Genomic DNA, 25,324 nt, shown 5'->3' on the forward strand with positions numbered 1-25,324 from the left:
ATTCCTTTATCTTTCTGATAGACCTGGCAAATATCACAATTGTATTTTTATTTGAAATTCATGTATCTTTTACCCATGAAAAATATAACCTAATGAAGATAAGTAAACAAATTTGTCTAATTTGTTGGCTCCTAACATTTATAAAGCAAACACCAATTAAAAATTCATTAAAGAATGATCAACTGATTTAGTTGATTAATACCCCCCCAAATTTCCCCATCCCCATTCCCCTCACGGAGACAACAATATTTCTGAATTTGACACCATAGGTTAACTTGACTATCCTATATATTAATGGCCTCAAACAGTATGTTCTCTTTTGCCTCCAGCTTTCTTAACATTCATGTGACATTCCACCATATCCGTGGTCTGTTCTTTCTTTTTTTTTTTTTTCCTTTGGCTGAAGTGTAGGCTATTGTATGAATGTATCATACTTTGTCCATTTTCCTGTTGATTGATATTTTAATAATTTGTGGTTTGGGGCTACCATGATTATTATAGAATTTCCTGGGGAAATTCTTATATAAATCTTTCTGTAGACATATGTTTTCATTTCTGTGGGATAAGTATATCAGAGTGTAATTGCTGGATAATATAGTATGTGTATGTTTCTCTTTAGAAGAAACTGAAAAAACTGTTTGCCAAAGTAGTTGTAACATTTTACACCAGTAATATACTGGATTTTCAACTGCATCATTCTGGAGGATCTTTAATATTTTATTGTGTTATCTCATTATGGTTTTAGTTTACATTTCCATGATGAATAATGATATTAAGGCTTTTTTCATTCATTTATTGATTGATTATTTTTGTATATTCTTTTGTGTCCATTCAAATGTCTTAGCATTTTTAAAATTTGGTTATTTGCCTTTTTCTTATGTATAAGCTTTTTATATATTCTGGTTATAATTCTTTGTCAGATATATATTTTTTAATGTTTTCTCCTGGTCTTTTAACTATGAATTTTTATTAATGATATTTTCAGGTGAGGAGAATTTTAAATTTTGATGAAATTTAATTTATTATTTTTAATAGTTATTGTTTTCTATGTCCGTGTAATATTTTTCTGCCTCCAGTTTGAGAAGATGATTTTATATACTTTCTTGCTTTCTTATAGAAATTTTGTACTCTCAGTTTTTATCTTTTGGTCTATGATCCATATCAAATTATTTTTTATGAATGATACAAAGTAGAAGATGAATTTAGTTTTTAATGTGGATATCCAGTTGTTCCATCAACATTTTTTAATCAACCTTTTTTCACCATTGAATTACTTTGGTGTCTGTCAAAAATTTTGATTTACCCTTGACTTTGGGATGAGTTTCTATTAACTGCTTTATTTATTAACTGATCTAATGATAAATAATATTTCCTATTTCCTTATGTATTTAGTAATTTTTTATGAGGTGTTTTATTTAATTGAAAATTTGAGAAAAGCAACATATAGATCAAGATGCTAAAAAAAGGAGTTGAGGAAAAGTCTCTTTAGCCTTGCTTGCCCAGCAGCAACCAAAGTTACTAGCTGTTCAGTGTACAATAAAGGTATTCTGTGCGTATACAAGCAGATGAAGAGTGGAGTTGTCTCTGACCTTGGCTTGAACTACACCCCCATCTCCTTCCTATCATGGTAGTGCAGCCTTGGCCCCCAGATGTTCTTCACAGATCAGGCTTCTGGGTCCCAAAGGCTTCTTTTCTCAAGGCCTTTCCTTTTCTCTCTGGACAAAATTAGCTTCCACAGAGCAACAGTCCACTCAGGTGATGGAGGCGGTAGTTTTGAAAATGAGAAACTTAATATATTAGAGAACAAAAACAGCCATATTACCAAGGGCAACTTCAGCTCTGTTAGCCAATCACTGGGAAAACTTTGAAATGACTAAAACAATAAATCGTTCAAACAGATCTGTACAGTTATGTACATAGAACAGTTCCAGAGAGTATGGATAAATATGTTGAGTATCATGGCAAAGGGTATATGGTTGCAAGAATATGTGGTAATTCCTATATAACTGGGACATACAGTGTGAACTAGAACTAGAACTTTTCTTCCAAATTCTGATCCTACAGACTCATCTTTCTCTAAACAGTTCTTTTTGGTGCTAAAATTTTATCCTTTGATTTTGGAGGTGACAGGAATTTACGTGATAAACATATAACTTTCAAAGGATTTTTTTTTCAATTTATTTAAACAAACAAAAAAAGAATTCATCCCTTTCTTCCACCCCCACCCCGGGTCTGAGCCTTTTTTGTTTGTTTGTTTTGTGTTTTTGTTTTTGTTTTTGTTTTTGTTTTAGATTCCACATATGAGAGAGATCATATGTCATTTGTCTTTTTCTGACTTATTCCACTTAGCTTAATGCCCTTGAGATCTATTCATGTTGTCACAAAGGAGAAGATTCCATTTTTTTTTATGGCTGAATAATAGTCCATTGTAGATCTATATACCATAATTATTTTATCCATTCATGCATCATTGGACGCTTAGGATGGGTACATACCTTCACTATTCCAAATAATGTTGTAATGAACATAGGGGTGCATGGGATGCATGTATCTTTTCAAGTTAGTGGGTTATTTTTTAAAAAATAAAATATCCTGAAGTAGAATTGCTGTATCATAACATAGTTCTTTTTTTACTTTTTTTGAGAAACTCTATACTGTTTTTTATAGCAGTTGCACCATTTACATTCACACATTTACAGTGTGAGAGGGTTCCCTCCTCTCCACATCCTTGCAACACTGGTTATTTCTTATATTTTTGATAATAGCTGTTTTAACAGATGTGAGGTGAGATCCCATTGTGATTGGGATTTGTATTTCGCTTATAATTAATGATGTTGAGCATCTTTTCATATGCCGGTTGGCTGTCATTTTGCCATCTTTGAAAAAATGTCTATTCAGATCATCTGCCCATTTTTTAATCAGATTAGGTTTTTTTGCCATTGAGTTGTATGAGTTCTGTATTAATTTGGGATATTAGATAATTATCAGACATGTAATTTGCAAATATTTTATCCCATTCAATAGGTTGCCTTTTCATTTCGGCTAGGTTTCCTTTGCTGTTCAGAAGCTTTTAATTTGATATGGTTCCACTTGTTTATTTTGCTTTAATTGCATCTTGTTTTGGTGTTAGATTAAAAACATCATCACCAAGAACCCATCACCAAGATCTAACACCAAGACCCATCACCTATGTTTTCTTCTAGGAGATTTATGGTTTCAGGTCTTATGTTTAAGTCTTCAATCCATTTTGAGATAATTTTTGTGTATGGTATAAGACAATAATCAATTCATTCTTTGAATATGACTGTCCAGTTTTCCCAAATCACTTATTGAAGAGACTGTCCTTTCCCCAATGTATATTCTTGGCTCCTTTGTCATAAGTTAATTAAACATATATGGGTAGGGTTATTTCTGGAGTCTCTCTTTTGTTGATCTGTATGTCTGTTTTTATTCCAATACTATACTAAATTTTAGTTGCTGTAGGTTTGCAATATAGTTTGAAATAAAGGAACATGATGCCTCCAACTTCATTCTTTCTCAAGATTGCTTTGGGTGGTTGGGGGGAATCATGGCTCAGGTCATGAACTCAAAGTCATGGGATCGAGCCTTGTGTTGGGCTCCATGCTCAATGTGGAGCCTACTTAGTTTTCTCTCTCTCCTTCTCTTTCTACCCTCCTCCACTTGTTCTCTCTCTCTCTCTCTCTCTCTCTCTCTCTCTCTCTCTCTCTCTCTTTCAAAATAAATAAATAAACTTAAAAAGAAAAAGATTGTTGGGGCACCTGGATGGCTCAGTCAGTTATGTGTTTGACTCTTGATCTTGGCTCAGGTCATGGATGATCTCATAGCTCGTGACATTGAGCCAGCCCCTGCATTGGGCTCTGCACTGACAGCACAGAGCCTACTTGGGATTCTCTCTTTCCCTCTTTCTGCCCACCCCCTTCTCTCTCTCTCTCTCAAAATAACTAAATAATCTTAAAAAAATTACTTTGGGTATTCAAGGTCTTTTGTGGTTCGATATAAATTTTAGGATTGTTTGTTTTATGTCTGTGAAAAATGCCAGTGGGATTTTGATAGGGATTGCGTTGGACCTGTGTATTGCTTTGGGTGTTATGGACATTTTAACAGTATTCCTTCTTCTGGCCTATTGCGTGGCATGTCTTTCTATTTATTTGTTCTTCCTTGATTCCTTCATTAGTGTCTTACAGTTTTCAATATATAGATCTTTCACCACTTTGGTTAAGTTTATTTCTAGGTATTTTATTCTTTTCATGGAATTATAAATGGATTGTGTTCTTAATTTCTTTTTCTGATGCCCTGTTACTACTGTAAAGAAACCCAACAGGTCTTTGTGTATTGATTGTGCATCCTGCAACATTAGTGAATTTGTTTATTAGATCTAACAGTTTTTTGATCAAGTCTTAAGGGTTTTCTATATATATATATCATGTCATCATGTCATGTCATCATGTCATCAAATAGCTTCAGTTTTACTCCTTCCTTTCCAATTTGGATGCCTTTTATTTTATTTTCCTGAATAGTTGCTCTAGCTAGGACTTCCAAAACTATGTAGAATAAAGTTGTGAGAGTGGGCATCTGTGTCTTATTCCTGATCTTAGAGGAAAAGCTTCATCTTTTCACCATTAAGAATGATGTTAGCTGTGGGGTTATTCTGTATGGTCTTTATTATGTTCGGGTACATTCCTTCTATACCCACTTTTTGAGCATTTGTATTATAAGTGGATATTGAATTTTGTCAAGTGCTTTTTCTGCATCCTTTGAGATGATCATATGATTTTATCCTTCATTTTGTTGATGTGGTATGTTACATTGACTGGTGATTGTCGATAAATCCCACCTGATCATGATATATTAGTTTTTAATATATTATTGATAATTTAGTTTGCTATTATGAGTTTGATAATATTTTGCTGAGAATTTTTCATATCTATGTTTATCAGGAATATTGGCTTATGATTTTCCTGTGGTGCTCTTGTCTAATTTTGGTATCAGGGTAATGCTAGCTTCATAAAATGAGTTTGGAAGAATTCCCTGCTCTTCTAGTCTTTGTAAGAGATTAAGAAGGATTAGTATGTATTCTTTTGTGAATGTTTTATAGAATTCACCAGTGAAGCTGTTGGATCTTGGACTTTTGTTCGTTGGGAGGCTTTTGATTACTGATTCAGTCATCTTACTAGTAATTGATCTGTTCAGATTTTCTAATTCATGATGATTCAGTCTTGGTGGGTTGTATGTTTTTAGGAATGTATCCATTTCTTTTAGATTGTCCCAGTTTGTTGGCATATAATTGTTCCTAGTAGTCTGTTATGATCCTTTGTATTTCTGTGGTATCAGTTGTAACATTTCTTTGATTTTTGATTCTATTTATTTGAGTCCTCCTGCTTCTAGTGAGTCCAGCTAAAGGTTTGCCAATTTTGTTTATCTTTTCAAAGAATCAGCTCTTAGTTGTATTGATCTTTTCTATTGTCTGTCTTTTATTTCATTTATTTTTGCTCCAATCTTTGTTATTTTCTTCCTTCTAATAACCTTGACCTTCCTTCCTTTTCTGGTGCCTTGGGGTGTAAAGTTATGTTGTTTATTTGAGACTTTTCTTATTTTTTTGCAGTAGCATTTATCCATTTTATCTTCCCTCTTCAAACTACTTTTGCTGTATCCCATAAATTTTAGTATGTTACATTTCCATTTTCATTTGTCTCAAGGTATTTTTTAAATTTCTCTTGATTTCCTTTTTGAAACATTGGTTGTTGAGTAGCAGGATGTTTATTTATTTTTTTTTAATTTTTTAATGTTTATTTATTTTTGAGAGAGAGAGAGAGAGAGATAGAACACAAGCAAGGGAAGGGCAGAGGGTGAGGGAGACACAGAATTGGAAACAGGCTCCAGGTCCTGAGGTGTCAGCACAGAGCCTGATGTGGGGCTCCAACCCATGAGCCTTTGAGCTGTGAGATCATGACCTGAGCCAAAGTCAGCTACTCAACCAACTGAGCTACCCAAGCGCTCTGGTAGCATGATGTTTAAACTCCACATATTTGTGAAATTCATTTTATTCTTGTGATAAATTTCTAGTTCCATATCATCATGTCAGAAAAGGTGCTTGATATGGTTTCAGTCCTCTTGAATTTATTAAGACTTGTTTCATTGCCTAACATATAATCTGTCTTGGAAAGTGTTTCATGTGCACTTGAGAAGAATGTGTATTCTGTTGCTTTTGAGTGGAATGTTCTATAAACATTTGTTAAGTCCATCTGGTCTAACATGTTGTTTAAGGCTGATGTTTCCTTTTTGATTTTCTATCTGGATAATCGATTCTTTGATGTAAGTGGAATATTAAAGTCCTCTATGATTATTGTGTTGCTGTCTATTTCTCTCTTTAAGGCTGTCAATATTTGCTTTAAGCATGTAGGTGTTTTTTTGTTGGCCACATAAATATTTACAATGTTGCATCCTCATGTTGGATTGACCCTTTTTATCATTATGTAACACTCTTCTTTGTCTCTCATTACATTCTCTGTTTTAAAGTGTGTTTTATCTAGGCGTGCCTGGGTGGCTTAGTCAGTTAAGCATCCAACTTCAGCTCAAGTCATGATCTCACGGTTTGTGAGTTCTAGCCCCTCATCGGGCTCTGTGCTGACAGCTCGGAGCCTGGAGCTGCTTCAGATTCTATGTCTCCCTCTCTATCTGGCCCTTCCCCTCGAGCTCTGTCTCTCTGTCTCTCTCAAAAATAAGTAAACATTAAAAAAATTTGTAAAAAAAGTGTGTTTTATCTGAAGTAAAGTCTGTTTTGTCTGATATGTCTAGTAATTTTTAACTATATGTTGGACATTTTACATAATCCAGTTTAGTGAGTCTGCATATTGTTGCCTTCCTTTTAAAGGGAGTTAACTTCAGTTGCGGTAGGCAGTTAAAGCATTTATGGATATATATTTTTTTCTGCTTTAATTTCATTCTCTTTTAGGGCAAGCCATTTTAGTTTTCAACTCTTAGTGCATGCCCCTACCCCAAGGCATTGTGTTCACTCCTAGTGCACACTCTCTGAGATACTCAGTTAGGTCTCATTTTGGCTGGGCTGAGACTCCAGTGTCTTTCACTGATGAATGCACTTAGTGTCATCATGCAGCTCTTAGCCTTACAGCTGGTGATCTCTGCTAGGTTTTTCAGTCTTTCCCTGTGTGTGTGACACCGTGTACTTGCCCACAGAACTGTGGTGAATTCTCACATAGACTTCTTTCCCCAGGTTCCTCCCTATAACATGTATATATATACATAGCTTCTTCTCAGTACTTTTCATCATGAATTCCAACTTCAGTTCTAATCTTTGCCTCCTCACTCAGCAAAAGAGCTTCTTCATTTGGTCTCTACTATTCTGAAGTGGTAAGCTGCTTTCAGATGGGAAACCACTGTGAGTGTAGATGCACCATATATGTTTCCCATCTCTGAGAGGCAGGCTTAAAAACAGGTACTTCATATGTATTGTCCAGTTTTCTGATTATCTGTGGGAGAGCAATTTTATATAAATTCTTCTGTAATATACCCTGGATTGACTTACTCTTCTTACTTTTGAAAGTAAAAAAAGTTCACGTAATTCTCTTTAGGTATGTGTTCAATTTTACCACTTATTACTTTAGATTTAACTTCTTTAGATTTCGTGATAACAATCTGGCACAAACTGTTCTAAATTCTTTATACACATGATCTCATTTAAGCCTCACCCAGTAAAAGGTATGAGCCTGAATCACAAAGCAATTGTGGGAAAAATATATATTCTAACAGTGGAGTCTGTATTCTTAATACAGCCTCTTTTTAAAAGCACACTGTATTCTGCAGAATAAATATTTTTGTTGCTTTCCTTTATTACCTAATCAATAAATAAATGGTCATTTATAAATGATTATTGTTCTTTCTCTGTATTACCTTTCATAATGGTTTTTATTTTTTATTTTCTGTAGATCTTACAAGTGCCATTAAGTGGTTTAATGCATGTTATTCTCTCCACGAATTGTCTCTCACTGGAAACCCACTTCTTCAAGAAGTAAACTGGAGGTAAGAAACATTGTTGCACCCTATTATGTGTACTTTATTATAGTTACAGAAAACACAGTTTGATGAAAATTTCTCTGTGCCTATTAATTTCTTGGAAAAAGTTAATAAAAATAATTTAAAAGTTATTCAAAACAAGACATTTTTGTAAAATTAGTTTTAAAAATATCTTCAACCTACAATAATTTTTTTGCACATGTGTGAAATAATGCAAATTTAAAATGATTATTTTGATCCATACCATTAATTATGTGACAATTTTAGTATGATGTTCACTTGGGTCTTGTCTTTATAGAAAACACATTTTTATTGGGAATGACTTTTTATAAGTTATCTAAATCACATAACTTGCTAATTAAAATTATTTTTTTCTCCCAGTAATTTGATTTTATTTTCTTAAAATAGAAATTTGGTGTCTGTTAAAGTACAGATTATAAGATATGTGAATTCATACCTCTCTTTAAAATATTGCAGTACCTAGATCTAATAGAAGAAAAATATTTTATAATTTTTTAGAATGGATTTTTTTTATAAAAAAAAAGTTTCTCTAATTTGAAACTCTCATATTATGCTAATACCATTACCCTCAAAACTGACCAACATCTTTTTTCATGATGAGCTTTTTTGAGATAATTTTCATATGACAAACTTCATCAGTTTTATTTAGAAGTGAGTATGGTGTACAAACCACCACAATCAAGACATTAAACATTTTTATCACCTTAAAAAATTGCCTAGTGCCCCTTTGGAGTCAGTCACCTCCTCCAGTTCTTTAAAAAAGTCTCTCCACTCTTATGGCTTTCATTTTTTTCTGATGAGAAGTCTGCCAACATTCTCTCTGGAGATTTCTAAGATTTTTCTATCATGGTTTTCAGCAATTTGATTATAATGTATTTTGCTGTGGTTTTATGTAGATTATTTTTCTTAAGAGCTATTGAATCAGGGCCTCTGGGTGGCTCAGTCAGTTAAGAGTTTGACTCTTAATTTTGGCTCAGGTCATGATCTCAGGGTTGTAAGATCAAGCCCTGTGTGGGGCTCCATGCTGAGTGTGGAGCATGCTTAAGATTCTCTCTCTCTGCCCCTCCCCTGCTTGTGTGTGTGTGCATGAGATCTGTTGAACCTCTTGAATCTGATGAATTTGTAGTTCTCATAAAATTTAGAAATTTTTTGGCCATTATTTTTTCAAATATTTTTTCTGCCTCCCCCCATCTTGTCCTACTAGGACTCCAATTTTACCAATATTTGGCCACTTGATATATTCTAGAAGTTGCTATTTCTCTGTTCATGATGTGTGGTGTCTGTGTATATATACATACATACATACATATATATATATATATGTATATATATGTATATATATATATATATATTATACTTTTTTCTGTTTGTACTTCACTCTTAACAGTTATTGCTATATCTTCAAGTTCTCTTATATTTTCTTCTTATATATCTATTTTGATATTAAAGTCCAGAATTAATCAGTTCAGAGTTCAGATACTGTGGTTTTCATCCTAGAAATTTCATTTATTTTTTTAACATTTGCAGTTTCTCTCCTAATCATACTCATGATGTTTTCCTGAATCATCTTGAACATATGGAGAATATTTATAATAGCTGTTTTAAAATCCTTATCTGCTAGTTTCATCATCCATGTCATTTTGGGGCCTATTTTTATTGACTTTTACCCCAATTTCGGGTCGTATTTCCCTGCTTCTTGCATGCTTCATCATTTTGGTGGTATTCTGGACGTCTTAAATTTTATACTGTTGATTTCTTAATTTTGTTCGTTTTTTTTAGATAACATCTATTTTGTTTCTGACATGTAACAGCTATGTTAAATTAGGGAGATGCTTTTAAAGCTTGCTTTTAGTATCTGTTAGGGAAGTCTCAGGGAAATCTTTTGACTGGTGCCAATTTAGCTCTACTGCTATGGCACTGACTTCCTGAGTATTTTCCCTACTGCTTCTTATATACATCCTTTCAATTTTTGCTGATAGGAATTACTCCCAGCCTTACATATATTCTTGTAATTTTTCTACTTTTTCTTTCCCACTGATTCCTGCCCTTGGCTTACATGTTTTTTTTTTTTTTTCTCATACACCCTCAGATCATTTTTCATTTACCCAGATCCAATTGAATTAAATCCCAGAATTCTGAAAAGCTTTGAAAATGCTCACTTTTCTAGTACTGGTGATGATTCTGATCTAAATTCTTGTCTTTTGTATGTCTAGCAGTGTGTATTTGTAAGATGGTTTAACATGGTTTATTGTACATTTGACATTTGTATCATATCAAGTCATGGGTACATCAAAACAGAACAAGGTAAGAATAGACAAGGCTTGTAGCCTAATTTAGCAAGATAAGTTTGACAACACACTAAGTATAGAGAAAGGCAAATATTTACTGAAATTTTGGTAGAAAACCCATTTCAGGATACTCAGAGTTTAGATCAAATATGTAAATCTTATCAATTTGATCAGGTAGTGAAAATACAGCATTTATGAATAAAATATAGACAAAAAGGAGTGAATAATCGAAAAAAAAAAAGGTTGTGACATCCAATCCTAGGGCATAAGCAGTTGACTGTTCTGATTCGATTTTCCTATGATGTGTGGCCATAGCCTGGAAGATCCTTGTTCTGATGACTTCCAATGGAGTATACCTTACAGGAAAACCAATGATCTGGTCATGCTTAAAATTCCTATATCTGACTTAATCCACTTGTAGAACAGGTTAAGAAAGTCTAGGAAGTAATCTCTTTCCCTCCCTTGTCTGAGGCCACTGCACACCTCTGACACCCTCTTTCACATGTATTGATTCTGTGAATTTGTTAATTGGTCTTTGGTTAAGAAAATAGCATTTTATATCAAGTCAAACACCTGTGTAATTTGCTACTTGTTGATAGTTCATTTATTATAGAAGAGTTATCTTTTCAGTAAATCTGTTTTTCTATATTCTTTAAAGCTCTGTTTCCACATTAATTTCTAATGCTATACCATTTTTTAGGGAAACCTGGTATGTTTTACATGTTTTAGAACAGAACTTGCCAACTTCTACTTTAGAAATTTCCTTTTCCAAGTGCAACTTAAGCTGTGTACTATAGAGGAGAGAGGACAACCCATTGAAGTGGTTTTTGAAGATACATCCCTAGATGAGAAACTTCATCATCACTTGGAAACTTTTAGAAATGAAAAATCTTGGACACTGTCCAGACCCACTTAATCAGAAGGACCTAGGGGATGATGTTTATTAATGTGTGCTTCAACAAGCCCTTTGGATGATTTGATGCACGCTAAACTTTGGAATCACTGTATTTTTAAACAAGGACATCCTGTTCTTGCCTCATACCATGTGGTCCTGGACAAGTAACAACTTTCCTATGTCTCCAAATCCTCACTGGTAAAATAAGGATAATAATAGTACCTATCTTATGGGGTAGTTATGGTAATTGAATGGAACAATACACATATTTTGTTGAGAGTAATTTCTAGAACATGGTAAGCATACAGAAGTCTACTATTTTCCATGTCTAGGCTAACCACACTATGGTGTCTCATTAAGTCACCAAATATTTAGTGTATGCCTACTATATCCAACCAATGTTCTAACATTTTGGACTCTCTAAAGGAAATTCTATATAGTCCATGATTTCAAACCATGCTTATAATCTTTATAGGGATATAAAATGTATGCAAAAAATGATAGCCATGAAAACTAATAATGATAACAAACACTGTTATAGCATTTACTTTGTGCCCATTTAATACAATGTATAATAAAATAGCTACCTAGTGTCCCCATTTTACAGGTAGGGAAACAGAATCACAAAAGGGCTAAATAACTTGCCCAAGTTTACACAGCTAGCCACTGGAAGAGCCAGGATTCAAACAACCTGACTTCAGTTGTGCTTTTTAACACTTAGATTTCAGTACCTAATACATATGTCAGATGATTGTTGTAGGCAACAGATATGCTTTAGAAATCCCACCCTAATTTAGAGTGACCAAGAAAACTACTTTTGCTGAAGAGGCAGACTTTGGATTAAACCTCAGAATTTTAGTAATATTTAACATCAAGTTAAAAGAAAAAAAAAAGCACTTCTGATGGAGGAAATGTCCAAGAAAATGAGGGAATATGAAAGGCGAGGTTAGGCTCTGGTCTATTCAGGCGTAACATAGATATAGTGGAAAATACTTTTGGAAGTAAATAAGAAATCAAGTATATACATTTACAATGGGTCAGGGAATGGGCCAAATACATACACATATTACTTCACAGCAACTCAGCTGAGTTCTGTAATTATCATTCTGATTTATGGGGGTATTTACTGAAGCTTAGATGCCTTGTGATTTGTTCAGTTCTGTAAATGTCAGAGAAGGGTTTTGAGTTCTAAGGCCTGGAATTTAAATACTTGCTTTACTGTTTCATATGATATATTGCTACCAGATTGTAAAGGGCCTTGTATGCTCGGATAAGGTGTCTTCTTTATCCTGTGGTCATGGAGAGACCTATTAGCATACTGGGTGTACATGTAGGTGTTGTGAGTAAACTGCTCGGGTGCATATCTAGTTCCACCACTTCCTAGCTGTTTGCGTTGCACAAGTTACTTAATCGTGCTATGTCTCAGTGTCTTCATCTATAGAATGGGTATAATAATAGTAGCTACCTCAGGATTTATTCATTAAGGTAATAGAGGTTATACCACACAACAGCAAACCCAGAAATCTATGTGGTTTAATACAATAGAAGCTTATTTTTGGTTTATATTGCATCTGATGTGAGTTCATCCTGTCTAATCTAAGCAGACGTGAAAACTCAGGATGCTTCCCTTTTGTGGCTCTGTGTCATGTAACTTCAACGTAATCTGACATTTTTAGATAATAGATTGTGGTGAGAAAGAGGGGAAAAGACCACAGGGAAAGCACATCTGATATTTAACTGCTCTGCTTTCAAAAGTAGCATTGGTTAGGGCGCCTGGGTGGCTCAGTCAGTTAAGCGTCTGACTTCGACTCAGGTCATGATCTTGCGGTTGTGAGCTCGAGCCCTGCATCAGGCTTTGCACTGACAGTGTGGAACCTGCTTGATTCTCTCTCTCTCCCTTGCCCTCTGCCCCTCTCCCACTCACGCTTTCTCTCTCGCAAAATAAATGTATTTTTAAAAAGGTGGCATTGATCATTTCTCTCATATTCCACTGGATGTAACTAGTCATAAAGCCAAACTAACTGCAAGACAGAAGCATTTTATAGTAGTGCCTGGCATATAGCACACTTGGTAAATGTTAGCCTTTATTTTTAAGGAACTATAGAGAAATCTTGAATAGTTGTATGAAAAGGAAAATAGTATGTGTGGAAGATTTCTTTTCAGCATCAAAGTGGTAAGAGATTAAGGAAGGTAGCCACGTTCTATGTTAGTAGAAAGTCCAGGAATTAAAAAAGGACTAAAATTAAGTAGTGGAAGTGATCCCAGATATTGTATAGATCCTTCTACTTTAGAACTGGAAGAATGACTTTAGAGTAACATTTTCTACACAAAAAGAAGAGCAATTATGTCTAATAGGCTCTGCTTTGCAGGTGATATCATTTATAATGAAAATATCTGATGGATTATTTTTAGGTAGATATCTTTATTTTCCTAAGTAACTATATAGACTATGTGTAGTTATTATACACACACACATACACACACACACACACTGTATGTAGACTTATGCAAGGCAAGTATGTCTGCATGACGTCCATAATGTCATAGATAACCAAAATTATTTGTTGAAGGAATACATTATAGAAATTTACATTGTAATGTGTAAAATCTTGAAAAAAAATGCGTTTCACCCCCTCTAATTTTTCTCTTGGATTTTTTAATGTTTATTTATTTATTGAGAGAGAGAGAGCATGTGCACAGGAGAAAGGCAGAGAGAGAGAGAAAGGGAGGGAGAGAATCCCAAGCAGGCACTGCACTGCTTGCATGGGGCCCGATGTGTGGCTCCATACCACAAACCATGAGATAATGACTTGAGCTGAAATCAAGAGTCAGATGCTTAACTGACTGAGCCCCCCAGAATCCCTCTATTGAATTTTTAAAATTTACTTCAGGGATTGAAAGTATTATTACCCATAAATTGACAATTGATACTTATTTATCAGTTTGCAGTAATTATCAATGTCAGGAGTTCTACAACTGGAGTCTTTAGACTTTTAGGGACCATAGTGTTTGTGACATTCTTCCTGTTTTCTGAAAACCTGATCTTAGGACAAGTTACTACTCCTATACTACTACTATACCAACTATTAGTTAATATCAAATTATAAGGAGATCAGACATTGCAACTATTTAAAGAAGGTGTATATATATGTGAAACAAACAAACAAAAAACCTTAAATATGTTTCTAGACCTTTTTCCACCTGGGAAAAGGACTCTGTCATCCGAAATAGAAGTAGTCAAGGTCCCCATCTAGATGTACTAGCTCAAGTTCTGGGGCCATGCTTTTCTTACACCGGGATTTAAAACACTAATCACCAGGTTTTGGGTCCCCTTTTTTAGAACCTAGACCTTAGAATGAAACTTCCCACACAAAAGGTAGGGTGTAATTATGCCCAAAAGCCTCTTCTTGGCAGGTGATATTATTTATAATGAAAATACCTGATGGGTTGTTTTTAGGTAGATATCTTTATTTTTCTAAGTAACTATATAGACCAAATCTATGATGACAAACAGAAATAGGTGGCTGTGCCCAATATTCAGAGCAAGCTCTTTGCAGGCCATGGTTTTTCTATTAGGAGTTGGGCAAATAGGACATGAATTCTGTTGCTGATCTGGTATGAGTTTCCATTCAAACAGCTGCCATGTTGCCAGTTGCAATAACTAGAAACAAATCTATGTCCTGAATAATCTTTGAATTTATTTATGGTTTTTTTTGGTATGAAGAATAAATACTTAGTTTGTTGGATAAAATATGCTCATAGTGAAATATATTGATATAAATCTGTTTAAATATATAAAGATAAACATTCACATTTTACTACTATGCTAAGTATATATACTTAGTGCTATACTAACATATACTATACTTACTATGTATATATACTTTACAGTTTTAAAGCAAATATTTAATTAAAAATAATATTGATAAAAGGTAGTATTTATATTATAGACATGTACAATTATTTAGCTATTATAATTTCTATGTTTAAATAAAATTTACTGTACTAGAGTAAAACCAACTTAAAAATTTTGCTTATCAAATTTCACTTAGATCAGTGGGCCTAATACAGATTTCATAATTTCAAGAAGAGATTCAGTTATCTAAAGGGTTTAAAATCTGGTAATCTATAAAATAGGGATTTGTTAATGAAAGGATCAACTAAAACTTGGGTAAGCAGTATGTTTCAATGAACTTTACATAACCCCGTGATACCAACAAAGGGATTAGTTATAGATTTTCCCAATTGGCTTCTTACTTTCATGTCTGGCCAGTGATAACATGGACAAAACTGATGTACTAAAAAAATCTCTTTTTAAAACTTAATCTACAAACTCAGTTTGGAATCTCCTTTGGGAATGTGTTTCATTCGTTAATGATTAATAGAGTCTCTTAAGTGACAGAATATTCACCAGGAAGTTTTCACTAAATGAAATATTGATTCAGCCCTTGGCTAGGAGGACCCCAGCTGGAAAAACTAATGTTGCGATCTCACAGTATTCTTATACTTCATTTCCAACATGAATCAACTTGTTACAGCACTTTCTAATATATTCATCATAGAGTCTTCTAAGGCTGCATTTGAACTGAAGGCCAACCTACTACACTACTGATTTATATAGTTCTGATAACTATTCCTTTAAAAAAAATAGCAAACAATTTTTAACATAAAACACCAAATCAAATATGGATATTTATTATATAAATCATAAATATCAAGATATTGTCATGGTCTTGAAGATCCAAACAAACTAATTTTTATATCCAAAGAAATTTCAAATATTTTGACACAAATAAACTGTTTTGGACTTTTTCTTATGTAAAGGTGATGAATGTAACATCAAAATATTTTCAATGTAAAAATTCAAGCCCCATTGATCCACATTTTCTGTAATTATTCCCTATAGCTATAATATTGTACATAATAATATCTATATTCATAGCCATATTCAAAATGTAGTATTTGATGACAAAATTATCATTTTGCCCCTTGCTAATCTGGTTAGTTAGCATCCAAACAGCTTCCACATAATGCCACTTGCAATACCTACAAATAAACCTAATGCCTTGTATTAGTTACCTTTGGATTTACTTATTTTCTTATTATTTTGGTTGTCTAGGGCATAAACAGTTGTTTTGTTAAATAGAGGATACTTGTGGTAAATCATTGGTCCTTCCATTAATCTGATAAGCAAATTCTTATATTTTGCTTCTAGGATTATATTGGGTCATTTAGTTAAAATGGCTCTTTGTTTTGTCATTAATTATTTCTGAATAGAAAACTGGTTTCTCTATTTGATATGTATTCTGTAACTTCAGTGTTACAAGAATACTTTCCTAAGAAACTTTTGCACCATTTATGTAAAACCAATGGCAATGTTAATCAGTGAACAGATCATTGGAATGTAACTGTCCAGGCCCACAATATCTCTTATTTTAGCAAATTCTCTGGCATCATTGATATATATAGGGCATGCCTCAAGTTTACAAGAAAGCTATATTTTTCTTGAAAATTTAAGACAATTCCAGAATGATAAAATTTCAAAGTTTTTTTTTTAAGTTTAAACCTGAACATCTCTAATTTTTGCATAACTTGTTGTAGCCCATTCCCCGCCCTTCCCCCCCCACCCCCCCGCCAATGCATTGGTTCTTTAAAGCCATAAGAAAAGCTATATTTTAAAAATGCAGGGGCGCCTGGGTGGCTCAGTCGGTTGAGCATCCGACTTCATCTCAGTTCAGGAACTCACTGCTCTGTGAGTTTGAGCCCCAAGTCGGGCTCTGTGCTGACAGCTCAGAGCCTGGAGCCTGCTTTGGATCCTGTGTCTTCCCTCTCTTTGCCCCTCCCATGCTCATGCTCTGTTTCTCTCTCTCAGAAATAAAGAAACATTTTTAAAAAATTAAAAAAACCAAAACAATAGTTCTGGCAAAGAGAGGGGGAGACACAGGAAGGGGTACCTGGGTGGCTCAGTTGGTTGAGCATCCAGCTTCGGCTCAGGTCATGGTCTTGCGGTTTGTGAGTTCGAGACCCGCATCAGGCTGTGTGCTGACAGCTTGCTCAGAAGCTGGAGCCTGCTTCAGATTCTGTGTCTCCCCCTCTCTCTCCCCGTCCCCTGCTCATGCTCTGTGTCTCTCTGTCTCTCAATAATAAATAAATGTTAAAAAAATTAAAATGCAAACTCCCCAGAACCCACCAACAGAGGTCTTTGGTGTAAGTGAATTTAAAAAATTATCCCAGGTACTCTGATACAGTAGTTCAAGGAGGATCTTTTCAGAGACCTTGCCCTGCAAGGTTGGAGACACACATAGAGATTTAGCCTTGAATTACCATCACAATGGATTTAGAGAGTGACTAAGATAAAGAACACATGTGTGAGACCCTGTGGTTCTCATGATTGCAGCATGAGTATTTTCTTCATTTTGTTGACATCTTCTTAATTAGATAAAATGACACCTGAAAGATGGCTGTTCAAGAGGGTTTTAAGTGTTACTTCATCTGCAATATCACTGTAGGTCCAGGATCCCAATGAAAAGTATTATAGATCCAACAGCTTATTGTTATTGTTCAACCAGAACTAACTGAACAATAGAAATAAAAAAATCAGCTTTACCTCTTTAAAAAATTTTTTCAATGTTTATTTTTTTGAGGGAGAGACAGAGCACGGGCAGGGGAGGGGGAGAAGTAGAGGGAGACACAGAATCTGAAGCAGGCTTCAGGCTCCAAGCTGTCGGCACAGAGCCTGACGCAGAGCTTTAACTCATGAACTGTAAGAGCATGACCTGAACTGAAGTCAGTCGCTTAACCAACTGAGCCACCCAGGCGTCCCAGCTTTATCTAAGTCTTAAGAGATCCAAATTATAATAAGAAAATCTGCTTTATTAATTTTCCTTATAAGAAATATACCTATTTTAAAGACCAAAGCAGGTCATTAGCATACCTCATTCCTTCTGCTGATCAGGTCCACTCTGGAGACCAAATTATCAGAGAGAAATTTGCATGGTACACAAGGAATTAAAACTGTTGGTTATTGTCTAGGGCTGGTTCCATCACATTATTGAAGCCTTACGTTTGCTCTTCTGTATTTTAGGAGATGATCTAATGAAATAAGATCATCAATAGGATTAGAGCATGTTCTTTTTTAAAATTTTTTTTTTTCAACGTTTTTATTTATTTTTGGGACAGAGAGAGACAGAGCATGAACGGGGGAGGGGTAGAGAGAGAGGGAGACACAGAATCGGAAACAGGCTCCAGGCTCCGAGCCATCAGCCCAGAGCCTGACGCGGGGCTCGAACTCCCGGACCGCGAGATCGTGACCTGGCTGAAGTCGGACGCTTAACCGACTGCGCCACCCAGGCGCCCCGAGCATGTTCTTTTTTAAGCTGTATAAACACCAATACAGTTTTAACTTTTACTACCCTTTATTATCACATTTCAAAAGCATCTTTATTTCGTATGTGGCATTTTATAGCCACGTTATTCTGACATGTCATGTCTTGAAGAAAACTTGACTGTATACTTGAGGGAGATTTAGAATGCAATATAGTTTCATTACTAATGTAATAAACAATTTGATAGGATAGAATATGGATAGTTAATCTCTCCATTATATTTTAATTATTACCAGCTTCAATTTCAGAGCTCAACCTTTCCTTGTTTTGATGGTAGCCTCAGTCAAAAATTTCATGTTATATTTAGTATTGTACCTCTGTGATAAATACCCATTATCTTAATTAGCATTCTGCTTTTGAACCACATCTTAAAATGAATCCAAACAGAAATGCAATATATGCTAGTTATTTAACCTTTTGTAGTAAGTGCGGTAGTTTATGATATGACCAATATTGGTATCTTCAAGCCTAAAAAAAAAAAAAGCTTAAAAAAGTTCCAAATAAATGGACCCTAGTCTTCATTTGATCTTAGCCAAAAGGCCAAGAAGTGATGGACCCAAGTTTTCTTAACTAGATTAAGCTCTTTAACACTGTAAAACATCTGATAGTTATCTTGAACATAATCTGTTTGCTTTCCCTCTTTCCTTATTTAAATATCTGCGCGAGAAAAAAAGTATTATTTCTCAAAGGGTGGAGGGAGGTAAGCGTGGGAAATTAATCATGTATCCTGAGTAAATGAAAAACTGTGATGTTCTTCTCTTTTTTTGCTTTCATTAAAGGAAATGTTTTTATACATTTCTTGTGATTATCTTTTATTAAATACTAAGACTATCAAGATCATAACTATACATAGTAATGTGTTATGGCTTTAGTTGGGCCTTGGCATTTTTGCCTCAGTGGACCACTTTCTTCATTTATATATAAAGTATACATAAATATGTAAATATAAGTTTATATAAATATAAGTTATATATAAATTATTATATAAAGTATTTCTATAAATATAAAAATTATATTTTACAATTGTGTTTTTATAAATGGATATGTTGACCCTGACTATATACCATCTAGGTGGAAGGAGTACCTGACTGGAGTTTTCTTTCTTAAACCTTGGCATTTTTGTAATCTTATCTTGCCGTCCTTCATTTAGTTTTTAGAGAACTGTGAGTTTGTCTTATTTTGTGTTTTAATTAAAAGCTTTATATTTGGGGGCCATGTGGGTAGCTTAGTCAGTTAAGCATCTGGCTCTTAATTTCAGCTCAGGTCATAATCTCATGATTCATGAAATTGATCCCTGTGTTGGGTTCCACACTGACAGTGCAGATCCTGCTTGGGATTCTCTCTCTCTCTCTCTCTCTCTCCCTCTCTCTCTCTCTCTCTCTCTCTCTCTGACTCTTCCCCACTTGTGCTCTGTCTCTCAAAATAAATAAATAAACATTAAAAAAGCTTTATATTTTAGAGAAGGTCAGGTTATCAAAATTAAGCAGAAAATACAGAGAATTCCCAGGTATACCCTGTCCCCACACATAGACAACCTCCCCGACTATCAGCATCCTACACCAAAGTGGTATACCTGCTATAATTGATGAACCTACATCAACACATCATTATCACCTGAAGTCCATACTTTACATTAGGGTTTGTTCTTGGTGTTGTGTATTCTATGGATTTTGACAAATGTATAATGACATGTATTCGCTATGTAGTAGTATCATACGGAATAGTTTCACTGCCCTAAAAATGCTCTGTGCTTTGCCTGTTCCTCCCTCCCTTCACCTTAATCCCTGGAAAACACTGATCTTTTTACTGTCTCAGTTTTGACTTTTTTCAAGAATTTCATATAGTTGGAATTGTACAGCATGTAGCCCTATCCGATTATCTTTTTTCACTTAGTAATATGCATTTAGGAATCTTCCCTACTCATGGCCTAATAGTTCATCTCTTTTTAGTGCTGAATAATACTCCTTTGTATGGATGTAACTCAGTTTATTTATCCTTTCACCTACTGAAGGACATCTTGGTTGTTTCCGGGTTTTGGCAATTACAAATAAAGCTGCTATAAACATCTGTGTGGAGATTTTGGTGCAGATACAGTTTTTAATTCATTTAGGTAAATCTGAGAAGCACATTGCTGGATCGTATAGTAAAAGTATGTTAACTTTTGTAAGAAACCACGAAACTATCTTCCGAAATAGCTGCACTGATTCCGCATTTCCACCAGCACGAATGAGGGTTTTTATTTCTTCACATCCTCACCAGCGTTTGGTATTGTCAGCGTTTTGAATTGGCCATTCTAATAGATAATAGTATCTTGTTATTTTAATTTACAGTTTTCTAATGACAAATGATGTTGAGTATCTTTCATATACTTACTTACCATCTGTATATTTTCTTTGGTGAGGGGTTTATTAAGTTTTATGGCCCATTTTTTAATTGGTGTATTTATTTGCTTATTGAGCTTTAAAATTTCTTCATATATTTTGGATAACAACCCTTTATCAGATATTTTTCCTAGTATATTGCTTGTCTTCACATTCTCTCAATACTCTTTCACAGGGCAGAAGTTTTTAATTTTAATGAAGTCCATCTTATCAATTATTTCTTTCATGAATTGTATCTTTGGTGTTATTATCAAAAAGTCATCATTATATCAGTGCCGTCTAATTTTTTCTCCTATGTTATCTTCTAGTAGTTTTATGGTTTTGCATTTTACATTTAGGTATATGACCCATTTTGAGTTAAATTTTTGAAGGATACAAAGTCTGTGTCTAGATTCACTTTTTTGCATGTAAATGTCTGATTGTTCTAGCATCATTTATCTTTGTTCCATTGTATTGCCTTTGCTTCTTTGTCAAAGATTAGTTGACTGATCCACTTTAGTAGATTCATGGAGGTCTACTTCTGGGTTCTCTCTTCTCTTCCATTGATATATTTGTCTGTCTCTCTTCCATTGATAAATTTGTCTATTCTTTCGCCAATACCATACTGTCATAATTACTGTGGCTTTGTAGTAAGTGTGAAATGAAAAGTGTTAGTTTTCCAACTTTTTTCTTCTTTTTCAGTGTGGAATTGGCTATTCTTGTTTGTTTTTTTGTTTTTGTCTTTTTGGATTTTGTTGTTGTTGTTGTTTTTTGGCTTTTTGTAAATTTCAGTATCATTTTGTTGATATACACAAAATACCTTACTGGTACTTTTAGTGGGGTTGCATTGCATCTAAAGATCAAGTTGAGAAGGAATGATCTCTTGAACAATTTTGAACTTCCTATCTATGAAAATATCTTCATTGGACATCTTCCCATTTATTTAGTTTGTTGATATCTTTCATCAGTTTTGTACTTTTCCTCGTAAGAAATTTAGTTTCTAACTAAGGGGGATTTATTCATTCAAGAAGTCCATTTTACCCCTTTGACCATTAATGGCCTTGTGAAAAGAGGCCCACAGTACCCTTGTGAAAGGATTGGGTAAATACTTATAAATGGCTAGGCCTGGTGGAAAGCTCTTGCTGTCTGGCTTGGTTTTTCACACCATTAGCCTTTTAAATTGGTACAGACTTTTGTGCATACTTTGAATATTTTTATTATCATAATTTTTAGCAAGATTCAAGAAGAAATATAAGTTTAGATTTTTCAGATCATGATAAACAAGGTGATTGTTTACTACTCTTGTTTTAGCCCTACTCTTAACTATGTTTTACTAAGAGAAACAATCAGAATTTACCTCTACTTCTAAAATAAGCAACAAATTTCAGTAGTTTTATTTTAATTATCATATTTTTAAAATACTGTATCTGATATTATTTTTTTTATAATGTAGCTTTTTATTTACTCCCAGCCCAAGTTTCCATCTGCTAAATTTCCCGTTTATGTTATAGAAGAAAATGGTTAAATGTTTGTCAAGTCTCTAAAATTTAACTTTGTACATGACATGATACCATAGAAATTTTTAACAAATTTAACAGTATCATTTTCTCTACAAAATCAATAGCATTTTCTGAGATATACTCTGTGTTTATATTGTTTAAGTAATAGGTATATGGTTATTTTAGATATAAACTCTTCAAGATTATTTATTTTTTTCCTGCTTTCAATAGGCATTCTCTACTTAAAGTGTTACCAGCTCTAAGAGTCCTCAATGGTGAAATGATAAACTCTTGTTCAGAAAGGCAGACTGAAGAATACTATCAACCAGAATTAGGACGTTTCTTGGTACTTTGTCAGTCCCAGATTCAAGAATTCAACTTACTAATTGAAAATTATATTACTGTGAAAGGGTAAGACTGTTCTCTTCTCATAATTTAAAGAAATAATGCAATTTATGTATATAATTAAAAAAATACGCTGATTAATAGTGATTTTTTTTTAATTAGTACTGTGTGTTTTAAGGATATTCTCTCTTAAAAACACAATATAAAATATAATTTCAATGCTAAAGTGTTAGATAAGTGAAATCATGAGGATAGCTTCAAGACAAGAATCAAACATCCCTTCAGTCAGTCATTCAATGAATCAGTCATAAATTTATTTGACAGTGATTGTAAACAAAATACACAATAAGCTAAGTTTTATACTTTATCTTCAAAGAATTAACAGATTAACATAAGAGAAAATTAGACAAACAGTTACAATGGAGCAAGGCATACAACATTTATTATGTATTAGATATATTGTACATATATTAATATATTCAAATATTATGAGCGCACAGTAGATAAGAGCAGTCAACACATGCACATATTCAGAAGAACAGAAGTTGAGAGTAGAATCCCAATTAGATATAAAAGAAAGAGAATTTCCCATTCCCCCTCCAAAATTCAGGGTACGTTAGTATGAATGAATTATATTTGATCTTTCTATAACTGTATATTCTTTTATTTTTAAAGATTTTTAATATTTTTTATTGAGAGAGCATGAGTGGGGAAGGAGCAGAGAGAAGGAGAGAGAGGATCTCAAGCAGGCTCTGCACTGTCAGGACAGAGACCAGTGTGGGGCTTGATCTTACAAACCATGAGATCATGACCTGAGCCGAAATCAAAACTTGATCGCTTAACTGACTGAACCACCTGGACACCCCTCTATAATTATATTTTCTAATTTGCATTGCTCCAGAAAACACAAATGAAAAAGGAAAGTGATTTCATATTTCACTTATGATGACTCTCCATTAAAACTGGAATTATAATTGTAATATGCGCTTCTAAATACCTAAACTTAATTTTTAAATTATTGCTCTTTGCACTTTCATACATGCCCATCTACATAAGATTTGGTTTTTCTATTTAAATATTTTTATATATAGTCCATTCAGATTAAAAACAAATCTCACAGCTTTTAAATAATCCCAATTGTCTGGGGCACCTAGGTGCCTGGTGGCTCAGTTGGTTAAGCATCCAACTCTTGATTTTGGCTCAGGTCATGATCTTGATCTCACTGCTTGTGACTTGGAGCCCCACCTCAGGCTCTACACTGACTGTGTGGAGCCTGCTTGGGATTCTCTTTCTCTCCCTCTCTCTCTGCCTCTTGCTTGTTCTCTCTCTCTCTCTCTCTCAAAAATAATAATTGTTACAGATAATTACTTTTTACTTTTAATAAAGACTAAGGTTATTTACATTTATTTTGTGCAAAACTAAACATACTTCCTTGAATATGTATGGTAATATGCAATTTTTTGTTTAAAGGTGACCCTTGATATCTCTCATGTTGAAACATAGGTTTCTCAATTCCTTTGGATAATCCATTGTCATTGCAACTTGTTTCATTTTGGCATTGATAATGGAAAATAGACTATATTTTATATTAATAATAAATGGTGAATTCAATACCTAATCAATAACCACTTGATATCCCAATATTGAATTGAAACTTTTCTACATTATTAGCCACCAAAATGAATGAAATACAAAATATCAAAAATATATATTGGAGGAGACTATGCTAATGTCTGATAATACCTTTGTGAACACAAGACTATTTACCTCTACATTTAGGAACTGTAACTTTCATTTTTATGGTATGGTTAAAAGTTTTGTATTTATTTATATCCTGCAAGAAAAAGATAAGGCAGCTTGTGGCTATATATTAAATATAGTTAGAAAATATACAGTTGGAGTAAGTAAAATTAAAAAAAAATAAATAATGGAAGGTAAATAAAGTGTAGCCAAGAAAAAGGCTCATACAAGTGCAAAGTTCTTTACATTTGCTACTGAGATCCTCAAATCTGGCAAACAGAAAGTTTGATTAATTACATAAGCCATAGCCTCCATAAGATAAAAATTCAACAATTGTTTAAGAGAATCACCACCATTTATATCTTAAAGTATTTGAATTTTCTTTGCAATGGATTGTTTTGCCAGAGAAAAAGGGGAATAAAAACTTTCCCATAATATAAATTCTTTGTTTAAAAGTCCAATACAAATATTTTGCATGGCAAGAGTCAATGTAGAAAGTACTTTTAACTTTGTTTCATAAATAACTTCTCCAAATTTAGGCAGCCATGGTCTCTCATGTTTATGGTAGTAAAAGCATGGATTTTTCTCATTCAATTGTACCAAAAATACCTAGAATAAAAATGGTTCTAAAACTTCCAGACATTTTGTCTGGATTGACGGATCTAAATTAGCTAAACAAATATTTTCAAATTTTTTTAGAAATGAGATCAATTTCTATATAAACAACCAGAAATAAGTT

The 25,324-nt window shown here is 33.8% G+C and overlaps 1 protein-coding gene across 10 annotated transcripts in view; it reads left to right on the top strand.

Annotated features, from left to right (window-relative positions):
* LRRIQ1 (leucine rich repeats and IQ motif containing 1) overlaps positions 1-25,324 on the top strand; it is a 232,535-nt gene that overhangs the window by 57,389 nt on the left and 149,822 nt on the right. For all 10 annotated transcript variants that reach the window (XR_007154269.1, XR_007154268.1, XR_007154271.1 and 7 more), the window contains exons 14-15: positions 7,965-8,058; positions 22,732-22,911. Coding sequence is in view for 7 of the 10 variants with exons in the window: in XM_047868661.1 (XP_047724617.1) it covers positions 7,965-8,058; positions 22,732-22,911 (274 nt within the window). In the remaining 3 variants the exon portion in view is untranslated. The remainder of the gene's footprint in view (positions 1-7,964; positions 8,059-22,731; positions 22,912-25,324) is intronic.

This window comes from Prionailurus viverrinus, chromosome B4, assembly GCF_022837055.1.
Source record: "Prionailurus viverrinus isolate Anna chromosome B4, UM_Priviv_1.0, whole genome shotgun sequence".
Taxonomy (NCBI): Eukaryota; Metazoa; Chordata; class Mammalia; order Carnivora; family Felidae; genus Prionailurus; species Prionailurus viverrinus.